General features: G+C 46.8%; 1 protein-coding gene across 3 annotated transcripts; it reads right to left on the reverse strand.

Annotated features, from left to right (window-relative positions):
• Window positions 1–1,414: 1,414 nt before the first annotated feature.
• On the reverse strand, window positions 1,415–11,211 carry OTX2 (orthodenticle homeobox 2). 3 transcript variants are annotated; one of them, XM_029238672.1, is made up of 5 exons: window positions 11,115–11,211; window positions 10,892–10,962; window positions 6,056–6,270; window positions 4,932–5,083; window positions 1,415–3,065 (listed from the first exon to the last, which is right to left on the reverse strand). In XM_029238672.1, the coding sequence occupies exons 3-5, from the start codon at window positions 6,150–6,152 to the stop codon at window positions 2,445–2,447; spliced, it is 870 nt and encodes a 289-aa protein (XP_029094505.1). In that variant the 5' UTR covers window positions 6,153–6,270; window positions 10,892–10,962; window positions 11,115–11,211; the 3' UTR covers window positions 1,415–2,444. The 3 variants fall into 3 exon arrangements, with proteins under 3 accessions (XP_029094505.1, XP_029094503.1, XP_029094504.1); XM_029238670.1 differs by having other exon boundaries at window positions 4,932–5,107; XM_029238671.1 differs by having other exon boundaries at window positions 10,892–11,211.
• Window positions 11,212–11,416: the final 205 nt, after the last annotated feature.

Raw genomic sequence — 11,416 nt, forward strand, 5'->3', positions numbered from 1 at the left:
CTCCTTCGCCGTCAATTCAAAGGGATTTTAACTCCGTGGTCTGTTAAACAAAGTTGTGCAAAGGTGATGGAAAAATTTGTTTCAGAGGGGGCTCGGCGCCTTTTTCTGACGTCCTCCTTTTTTAAAGTACGGGGAGAGAAACCTAACCGCGTGATTTGCTGAGTAGTCCGCTGTTTGTGGTGGTTGTTATTGTTTTTACAGAGAGGGTAATCTTTCCTGTTCCTTTGTGGGGCATCCTGAAAACTGAAGGCCGTGTGAGAAATTATTGAGGATCTGTTTTCCTTGCATGAGACCCAGTATCTGGACAGCTATAAAGCAAAGATTCATGTTCGTTCCTTCTCTAACTCTCTCTCTCTGCACCCTCCACCCCCAGCCCCAATCTCATTCCAGTTGTAAACTACGGTAGGGTGAATATTATCAGTAGGTACTAGAAAATCTTGCCATCAAGTTGTGCCTCAGTTGTTGACTGTAAACTATTCCATTTCCTCATTTCCTTTAGCAGCAAAACAAAAACAATTATTAGACAAGAGCTCATGTAGGGCTCAGGACAGCCTGGGCAGCAGCCAGAGAGGGGGAAATCAGCCAGAAAACAAAATGGTTGCAACTGCTAACATTCATTTAAAAAGTTACAATCAAGAATCGCTTAATTTTGGTCAGACTTAAGAGCATAAGGAGTTTAAAATGAAATTAAATATTGCTTTTACCTGAGACGCACCATAATCATTGGCCCATTTTGTCTTTTCTGGTGATTGGTTTACAAAATGCAGGTACAACTGAGAAGAGACCTATTTTTTTTTTCCCTCAACACTTTCTAAAAAAAACAAAAAAACAACAAAAAATAACCTGACCAGGGTGCCTTATGTTCAACTACTGAAATTATAGGTTTTAAAACTTTTCTGAAACTCTTTTGTTCAGAAATCATTTCTGCCTGAATTGCTTTCAGATTCTGATTACATCCCCTCTCATGTTTACCTCAGATATTTTTGGAAGTTAAAAAAAAAAACCCTTAATCAAATAAGAGAATAGAAACAAGGAATTCTTGTCATTCACATTTTCTCTGAGGTACTACAGTTCGCCCCTTCTCGCTTAAAAAATTGATCTGTGTTAAGACATGCTAGTAAAGTGCCTAAGAAATTGTTAGGGTTATCTGGTAGGGAGGGAAAAGCAAGGAGAGCTTTTAATTATTAGGCTCTCTATACTCAATTTTGGAGCAGTACTAATGAAAGTCACAAAAAGTTGACATACCGGTCATTCATATCTTGTTCATTCATAGATGAGGCCCCCCTCAAAATTTTTTAAAAATAAAGTTTGCTAATTCCCTCTCTGACCCAAGAAAAACATGTTTCGGGAAGGAGTGGCTGAATGTGGGCTTCTCATTCATAAATGGTGGTATAAAATTAAACTGGACCCAATGTTGTGCTAGAACCATTTTAATATAATTATACATATCTGCCAAATCCAGGAAGAAAGGTTTATGCATATATAACTTTTCCAGTTAACATCTGCAAGCATAAACAACGATGATCTCAGTTTATAAATTCATCAGGGTCAGAGCAATTGACCAATGTCTCTTTACTGCTAGGCTTACCAACAGCAAATTACAGATGAGTTAGTGTCCTTTTGTTTCTCTTCTCTCACTCTCCTTGTCCAGAGACATTTTGTTGTAAAGTTTCAGTGCAGCTCACCTCCAGCCAAAGGCAATCTTTTTAGATAAGTACTCAGTTGCTCTGAATTTACTTATAATTATAACCTATTTAATCACAGAAGAACCCCTGCAGAGGTGGAGTTCAAGTTTGCATACAATAACAGGAGATCACAGTTTTGAAGTCTAGCACAGATTAAAAACCACAGATGTACCATTTATATAAGACACACACTGATTGTCTCTTAAACTACATATTGACTCCTTATGAACATTATTTTTTAAATAAAGTAGTGCATCTAGGACAATCAGTCGCACAATTCACACAGCCCTGAAAAGTTTTTCAGTGCCAACTACCAGTTGGTCATGAAATGTGAGTGAGCTTGAGACACTGTCCATTCCTAAGATTCAACCAAGGATTGGCTACGACATTGGAACACCTCTGCTTAAGAAGGCTATGTCCTTCCCTCCTTTCCCTCACAATTTAGTTTTGTTTGTTTATTTTTGGTGGTATTTGGTTGCACGTGGCTAGAATGCTTTCGATCACTTTGCAAATCAGTAAAACCAATGATCTAAAACTATGATAGGATCTTAAGTATCAAATGGTTTGTCCATTTCAGGTAGTTGGTTGGCAGGCCCCTCTAAGGCCTTTCATTTTTCCTTCTATGCCTCCCGGGACATTGATCAGAAGATGAGTCTGAGCATCATACCATCTAACTCTTTTAACCAATGCCTGGCTAAAACTGGAATGTCCAGCTCAGTATATTTAAAAATCACCCACAAAAAGAGGTTCTGCAGGTCCTCACAAAACCTGGAATTTCCACGAAGATGTCTGATCTTTATAATCCAAGCAGTCAGCATTGAAGTTAAGCTTCCAGGAGGCAGTTTGGTCCTTATAATCCAAGCAATCAGTGGTCGAGTTAAAACCCAAGCTTGAAGCTCCATATCCCTGGGTGGAAAGAGAAGCTGGGGACTGATTGAGATGGCTGGTGACTGCATTGGTACCCATGGGACTGAGTGTGGTCCCTGGTCCAGGAAGCTGGTGATGCATAGGGGTCAAATAAGATCCACAGTCCATGCCCCCAAAGTAGGAAGTTGAGCCAGCATATCCTTGACTATAACCTGAAGCCTGAGTATAGGTCATGGGATAGGACCTCTGCATGCAGGAAGAGGAGGTGGACAAGGGATCTGACAGTGGGGAGATGGAAGCTGGGCTCCAGATAGACACAGGAGCACTGCTGCTGGAAATGGCTGGGACTGAGGTGCTAGAGGGGGGAGTGAATTGGCCACTTGTTCCACTCTCTGAACTCACTTCCCGAGCAGGAGACGTCTTCTTTTTGGCAGGTCTCACTTTGTTTTGACCTCCATTCTGCTGTTGCTGCTGCTGTTGGCGGCACTTAGCTCTTCGATTCTTAAACCACACCTTGAAAGGGAAAGAAACTTATTTAACATGGACTCCTTAAGGAAAAGAGTGGCTCCCAGATTATAAATCTGTCCTAGATGGACAGATGAGCTTAGCAGACAATCTCTCCTGCCAGTGAAACTCTCATATATGTTCCTGGAATTATAAGAAAGTTGGGGAGGCTCTATCTAAAAGCATTTGACCCTGCTTTACTCCCAGCTCAGAGCAGTAAAATTTAAGATAATCGCCCAAATCATGACTAAAAATTCTCCCCCTCACTTTCCTATCTCTTATTTCACCCCAAATACACACATACACATAAGACCCAGCTGCATTTTGGAACACTCTCACAATGGAATAGAACATACCTATTCTATGTCTTTTGGATGGGAACATAAGAGAAATGAGGGAAAATAATCTGTTGTTATATGCCAGCAAGAACAGCCTAAATTCAAACAGTTTACAGTCCATCTTCCAGGTAGCAACTACTAATACGTAGGTTGGTTCCATCACTCTACTTTTTGTCTCTTCTAGAAAGACTCACAGAAGAAAGCCCCCAGGAGAAATGATCCTGTTGAGGAAGAAGGTCTGAAAGCTACTATTTGCCAAAACCTTCTTTATGGTAAGTGGAGTGACTCGTATATACTCTGCTTTGAGCTCAAAGACAGACTTCTCTCCTAGGCTCAAGTCTGAGCCTTCAGGGTAGTGCCACTTGACACATAGATTGTTTACTGTATTATGTTCATTGGCTTGTCAACTTTGCCTCTGTGTGTAACTTTGAAAATTCTCTTTACCAGCCTTCTTCATGTTCTGCAGTGAAGGTGCTGTGTTTGCTGTGTGAGGGGGCGCTTATCAGGGAAGCTACTGGCATTTTCTGGGCAAAAGTCCTTAGCTGTCCTCTTGAATGAGCTCTCCATATGGGTGTCTTAACTGTGGTAAAAATGATGCCGTGAAGGCTGAGCACAAACCACCAACCATGCAGAGCCATTTATTTTCTTTCAGTTAAGACTTTAGTTCAAGCCTCACAAGTGCTAAAATTTCTTCTGACTTTGAAAAAGGCTCTTTTTGATCTGCAGTTCATGCTGATGTGTCCTAGCTGAAGGGGAGTCCCAGGTGTACATGTGGTTTAGGTGCTGAACATTCTTTCCAGAGAAATCTATATGGGACTTGCATTCCAGAAGAGTTGGGAGTTTACTTTCCTCTCCAGCTTAAGGTCAAGTTAAGGGGGAGTAAGGGGAGGGGGGAAGGTATCATTGGGATACCATGTTGATATTTTATCTGCTGAATGGCTCAGATCTAGCAAATTCTGTTCCATCCCTAAGAAGTCAAAGAAAACACTCTTACTGTGTAATTTCTTCTTCTACCACCAAACTGACATGTGACCTTGAGCAAGTCATTTACTCTATTTCTTCATCTGTAAAAATACTGGAACTATGCAGGAGCTAAGCTTCTTTTACCCCTAAAAGTAGATGAGAATGGGAGGGGGGATTTCCAACGGGGGAAGGGAAGAACTAAAATATTATGTGACTATCCTTGAAATCTGCCAAGGCTGGGCTTCTGTCCACCAGGGGTCCAAGGGTTCTAGGACTGTGCTTTATCACTGCAGCTAAATCACCAGTCTTACCTTGCCAACCGGACCGGAAGAACATTGGTTATAGGACTGGGTGGGGGTGGAGGGACAAAAAGGGGCACGAGGAGAAATCAGACACTCAAGGGGCCCTAAGAGAAAAGTTTACTGGCTTCCGATGGAGCCAAGTGTTTAGTTTAAAACCTTCCTTTGGTCCTCTCCAAGACCTGGAACTCTCCTGGGTCCTCAACAAATACAGTGCTGGGGGGAGGGGTGGCACGGTTAGGAAGGATGGCTGTGTCTACCTACATCTGCCCTACCTGCACCCTGGACTCGGGCAAGTTGATTTTCAGCGCCACCTCCTCCCGCATGAAGATATCTGGGTATCGGGTCTTCGCAAATAACGCTTCCAGCACATCTAGCTGCGCCCGGGTGAACGTCGTCCTCTCCCGCCGCTGTTTCCGAGGGGTGGCTGCGGGACAAGAAGCCCAGGGCCCTTTAGGGTGCGGGAGCAGCTTCTCAGTCACAGGGGTCTCTGCGGGTGTCCGACTCCCGCCACGCCCACACTCAGCACTCCCCTGGTCCTCGCAGCAGCTCAACCCGGACCCTACCCGTGTCCTCCCCACCCCCTCCCGGCCTCGGCTCCTCTGGCAGACACTGCCCCTTCCAGGGAATGCCCCACTCCGCCTGACGTCGGAGATGGCTCCAGACAGAGGGTCTCTTCGAAAGCTAACCAAAAAAAAAAAAAAAAAAAAAAATGGAGGACAAAAAACAAGAACCCTCCAAAATCAACCCCTAAACCATCAACACAAAAACCCCACTCTGTGAAGTCAAAGGATCCCTGAGGACTGGCAGCTCGAACTGATGGGGCAAATCTCGATTCTGCCCGAGATCTAGGCTTTTTAGGACTCCAAGGGCGTTTGTTCCTCCATCTTTCAAATGGGGGCATATTTCATACTTCTTGTTCTAGGAGGATTTTAAAAAACAGATCTTATCGGAAAGGAAAGCACTCACACCCGGGGTAAATCACACCTCTAAGGATTAGAGGCTAAGGGCCTGGAGGTCAGAGGGGAAGCCCCAGGCTTGGCGGGGAGAATTTATGATGAGAAACCCGACTTCGCCAAGAGGGCACTTCCGAGGAATTGGACTTCGAGGTACAGGCAGGGTCCCCTCGCCCAAATGACAAGGGCAGTAGCCTTCCTCGCCCCACTCCTACGTTGTAGATCCACCTTACTCCCTTTCCCCCAGCCCCTGTCCTCTCCTCGGCCGGTAAATGCCCTGTGGCTTTGAGCTTCTCGGAAGGAAAACCCAGTGGAGACCTTGTCTGGAGCTGGGGCGGGGGCGACGCCACCGCCAACCCCGGTGCTCGGGGGGAAAGAGTGTCACAGCCCCGCGGAGCGGGCGTGGGGAAGGGCAGGGCAGCAGTGCCGCGGGGCTCACTTACCCGGGTAGCCCACCGAGGGGTGCAGCAAGTCCATGCCCGAAGTGGTCAGACTCAGCCCATTGACTGCGTAAGGCGGTTGCTTAAGATAAGACATCATGCTAAGGTTGTTTGGAGGCGCAAAGTCGGCCCAAATCCGGGGGACCCAGCCGGAAGGTCTCGCTTCTCCCGGGGTGGACAGATTCAGAGTCCTGGTGGGTGGGTTTGGAGTGGTGGAGCTAAGGCAAAGCAAACAAACAAACAGAGGTGCTGGTTTACCACTTCGGAGGACGCAGCTCTTCCACGTTCCACCACTAACTTAAGAAGAGCCCGGGCTCTGCACAGCAGAGGCTTTTAAAGGACTTGCAAAGCCTCCCCCACTACCCCGCTCCCCTCCCCAGCTTCTCAGAACTAGAGGAGATGCAGAGAGACCAGATAAACCTGTCCTCCCCACCCCCAGCCAAAACTTAAAAAAAAAAAAAAGACCCGAAGAAAGCAATACAATCTGCCTCCCGCTCCCCCCGCCCCAACAAAACCCCACGCCTCCAAATGCACACATTGCATTCCTATCCCTACATTTGCATAGGACTCCTTGGCTGGCACTAGCTAATTGTCTCAAACAAAACTTGATTGGGGCCATTTGCAGAGACAAAGAACTCTTTGGCTAAATAAATAATGCAGATAACAAAGGCCATTGGTGAGAAACAAAGAAACAATTCAAGACATCTACCTCTCCCCAGACTGTTGCCTTTCCAAGGCAGATTTTAATTATCTTAGCTTTTTACCACTTTCAACTGCTGCGAACCTAAAATGTCAGTGCACTTAACATCTAAAATACCAACTTGCGAAACAGCAAACTTGAGAAAACTTCTCAACCACTATTATTCCACATTTGAAGTCATTTCCAGTAATCATTTTCACCTAATTAGTAGTCTGGGTAATTAGATTTCGAGGTAAGTAACAGATTTATTAGGGTTTTGGAGAACTTGATTATATGTGTCTAAAGAACTAAAGCTAAACAAACAAGTATTTAACTTTTTATCGACACCCATCAAATATTTAAACGCAGTGCAAAAAAAAAAGTCTTCAAGTTTGGCACAGGGTGGGCTAGGAATTCTGAAGTAAAGTTAGAATCCCACCAATCAGATAATGACAGGCTCCCACATTTGCAAGTAGAAAGAGTGCACATTTGTAGCGCAAGCCGCTTCCATGTTGATTTTGATGTGTAGAGGCTGCTGATCCTGCAGGAGGCAAATTTTCGGGCATTTGGGTGCTCAGCAGCTACAGCAGAGTTTCCTCTGCGCCTTTCTGCACATTCTAGTTTTGAAGAAAGTAGATACACAAACTCCCAAAGTTGTGAAACTAATAGAATTTCTCCCTACCCTTCAAGTGTCCTAAAATCCTATAAGAAAAAGAGCTCAGAGAGGGAAAAGGAAGGAAGAAAAAGAAAAGTTATTTACTTTATTCTGTTGAGTATTTCTCACTCCCCCAAGCAAAGGGATCCAAAATTGATGTTTATAGACTGGCTGTTTGCAATTTTGGCTTTTATTTTCCTAAAAGGTGGCACTTCTCCTGCATGGATCTCTACTTTGCAACTTTGACACTATGAGAGATTGCTTCAAAATGGCGGACACAAGATTAGGAGAAGTTCCCTCTTACTTTTACAGAGGTCCTACTGAGTTTTAAGGACTCTAGATTTTCATATTTACATTGCTTAAGAGATCAAGACACAAAACTCCACAGATGGAACCCAGTTACTGCAACTTCTTCCTGATTTAAATTCATAGCACAGAAATCATGCTTTTCCACCCTTAGATCTAATTTAATGTAATTTTATAAATGCCCTTGTCGGAGTTTGTATTATCTCACCAGTAGAACTAATTTAGTTGCTCCTACAACAAAGACTTGATGTTTTATCTTTTCCTTTCAAGATAGTTATTTGGAGGCTGTGAAAATAATATTGCTTTAAAATACAGTCATGTATTGGTTTTAATAGCCTCTAAGCTGGAGTTCTTTCTTGTTTAATGCAAACTTACTATGTCGGAAAGTTCTGAACTACTATAGAAACAACTGAAATCATATCGGATGTGCACATGAGAAATATGGAAGTGTTCTTACATGTATAGCTCTCACGCAATTAGAAATGCCTGACACATCACACATTAAAGTAGCACATTCCAGCATAAAAAGCAGTTACAAACAGAAAACAACAGGACAGAGATCCTTCTTGGAGCTCCTTTGCTCTACCATCGAAAAATGACCAAAATTCCCGGCATAGACTGTTTTCCATTTACTACCGGATACATCTTTAAAAGAAAAAGGAACAAAACAAAACTACGACGTGTTCGCCACAGCTAGCCTAGGTATGCGCTCTCCAAAGAAGAGGCCTTAGACAATTCCATCTAACTTTCAAAGCCCTGCCAGGAAGCCTTTCTCCCTTCCTCTCTAAGCAGAGCCCAGAAGCGGAAAAAGAAATCCCTTTTCAAAAATACAAGCCTCAAAACAACTGCTCAGGAGGTGGCCCCTGGAGAACTCCTACCTAGAAGGAGCGGGCGGCGGTCTCACGGCGAGCCCGCGCAGCCGCTTGGCGCCTACACCTCCGGGCGCGAGTGACTTGGTCCGGCGTCCCTGCCCGGCAGCCCTGCAGCCTCGCAGCCCCGGCGCCCGAGGTCCTGCTCCACTTGCCCGCCCCGGGCCGCGCTGCCTTATATCTAACGGTCAATTCGTGCAATCTGTCGCTCCCCTCCCCCTCCCCCCTTCCCCCTTGTTTTTTTTTTTTTTTTTTCATCTTCCAAGGAGCCCATCTACCAGTTGCTGTGTCCTCGCTCAATAATAATTACCTCGTCCGAGAATTAATTATAATAAATGTTTTCTTGATAAACTAACGAGATAATCCGAAGGGCACACGTCCCTTAATTACAGGACGCCGTGCTCAGCTCTGCTTCTCGTCCGGGCTGATTAATTTTCTGCATGATGGAAAGGAAACAAAACTACGCGGACTGGCGACCTGCCTGCGGCTCGGAAGACAACGAAAAGGAAGAGGAGAGAGAAAGAAAAAGGAGATATGCGGGCAGCGCAGAAAACAGCCGGCGCAGGCCTCCCTCCGGCGAACTCGAGTGAAAGTTTCTGGCCTCAGGGAATCAAACAACGCTGCCATTCGCGAGGGAGGGAGGAAGAAACGTGCCAAAAGGGTTGGCCTTGACTATTAATTATGGCGAGGAGAAAGCCCTGGTGTTAGCTCTGAGAGCAGAGGTCTGGGTATCTACCTGCCTTTGGGGGGAGGAGTTTCCTCTTCAACTCCTCTCTCGTGCTAATAACTTCGGTGACGGGAAAAAGTCCCGAGGAGAGCACGAAAAATCCTGACCCCCGAAGCTCTGGGATGCAGGGAGAATTTCCAGGAGTGACCTCCCCGTCCCCTCCCCAAGCAATCCACCACTCAAGGGGCAACGCGGCTCGGCCTTCTGTCCCCGCACTCCACTTCGGTCTGTAAAAGAGGAAAAAGCCGACTCGGCGGGATTCTGACGGGGACTTGGGTTTCAAAAAGTGTGTCCTGAAACCAGACTGTGGTCTCAAGAGTCACTTGAACGCTTCAACACGAAGACATCTTCGGAGTTTGAGGCGCGACTCATTGCGGAGGCTGGGTGCCGGCTGAGACCTTCTGCTGGTTCTCCCCCGGGCCGACCGAGATTGGAGGCTGGGCCTCAGCGCCCCGCTTGCCCCGGCGCGACCCGGCCCGCGCCGCCCGGGTGTCCCCAAGCCTGGGAGCAGAGCGCGCGAACGCGCAAGCAGGCCGGACCGCGGCCCCTGTCAGAGAACAACCGAGCGGCCGCCTTCCCACCGGAAGGATTCCAGTCCCCGGCTCCGTGCGGCCTCGGGCGGAGCTGGGGACACTCACCGCCACTTCTGCCCGCCCCAGGTGCGCGCCGAGGGCTGCGAGGGGCGGGCCCGGAACCGTCCCCGGCAGTCACGTTGGAAAACGACTCTTCCACGCTCGCTCGGTCTAGGACCACAACACACAACAGCCATGGGGGGGGGGCGGATATGGCACTCCCGGGTTTTTTCCCCCCTGAGTGGGGGAAGTGGTGCTCAAAAAGAAAAAGGAGATTTGAAGGCCCTCTGGAAGAGGCCGAGAACCTTGGTGAGCTGCTCTTGGCTGGGGGAGAGGGGGCCGAAGAGAGCGAGCGGCGAGCGCCGGGGCGGAGGAGGTGCCGGCGCTCCCCGCCTCCTCGGTTATCCTCTCGGGTTTCCTCTCACGTTCATTAGGGACAGGCAGGAGCTTGAGCGGCGGCTGCCGGCGCCCGCCGACCCGCCGGCAAGCCGGGCTTTGGGCGCGCGGAGGCGCCCAAATTATTATTATTATTAACAACAACATCATCATCACCATCACCATCCATCCATCCATCCATCTAGCTACATCTGCATCTTTTTGTCTCGGACTCTGAAAACGTCCTTGGGATCAATCCAAATGACCCCAACCACATGTGATGTCCAAAGCGCAAAGATAGCAGGGAGAAGCCCAGAATGGGCGTTGACATAAAACAAAACCACAAACAACACCCCTTCAAAATACCCCACATCGGACTCAGAGGGTTTCCACGACGTTTTGCGAAAGCACCGACCCCAGGAGCGCGCTCCCTCCCTTCCTCCCACTCTCGCCCTTATCTCCAGATCACAAATTTTTCGCAGTGATCGTTATTACACCTCAAAAATTTGCAAGGGAAAAATATACATCAGCCTTCAGAAGAACTCCACGTTCTCAAAGGTGCATCAGTGGGTCTATTAGAGGCACTGGGATGATGGTAGACAGAGGGACACGTAGATATGGATATAGACAGACAGACAAGACAGACAGACACTTACCTTAGAGCCACATGGGAGGTTGGGGGGGAAAAAATCAAATTATCCTTCAAAATTCCAAATAGCCAGCTATCCTAAAAGGAATCAAGAGTATTGGGTTAGAACCCTTGCAATCTTCACCCTTCCATGAAAAGTCAAACACAACAAAAAATATTTTTCTAAAGAACAGAAAATAAGGAAAGTCGCTCGAGTTCGAAACGCGCGTGGGCCCCTCTGTGATACATACAAAGTAGACGTGAGGAGGGCTTCTCTAGCGATTTTTATTTTTAATAACAGTGGAGGCTGAGTTGGAGCTGAGGTCGGTTCCGCTCTCAGGGAGATTTGCTGAGAAAGCGCCTCTCTGGCAACTTTTTGACGCAAACTCTCCAACCAATGGCAGGGAGAGAATGATTGACACATCTAAGCCAGAGGGAAAATAATAAAAACACACAACAGGGGGAGGAAAACAGGCTGCTGCTGCACGGGGGGACGAGCAGGCAACAAATCCAGGCCTCCGACATTACCAGAATGTTCTTGAAAGACACTGGG

The sequence above is a fragment of the Monodon monoceros genome, unplaced genomic scaffold, assembly GCF_005190385.1.
Source record: "Monodon monoceros isolate NGI ecotype Baffin Bay Population unplaced genomic scaffold, NGI_Narwhal_1 Super_Scaffold_21, whole genome shotgun sequence".
Taxonomy (NCBI): domain Eukaryota; kingdom Metazoa; phylum Chordata; class Mammalia; order Artiodactyla; family Monodontidae; genus Monodon; species Monodon monoceros.

What these genes read in the sequence shown, in the direction of transcription:
- OTX2 (XM_029238670.1), bottom strand. Translation starts at nt 6,152, where the DNA reads ATGATGTCTTATCTTAAGCAACCGCCTTACGCAGTCAATGGGCTGAGT. An exon ending in CCCCTCGGTGGGCTACCCGG is followed by an intron (nt 5,108 to 6,055) that starts GTAAGTGAGCCC and finishes CGCACCCTAAAG; the next exon opens with GGCCCTGGGCTTCTTGTCCC. An exon ending in TGCCCGAGTCCAGGGTGCAG is followed by an intron (nt 3,066 to 4,931) that starts GTAGGGCAGATG and finishes TTCCCTTTCAAG; the next exon opens with GTGTGGTTTAAGAATCGAAG.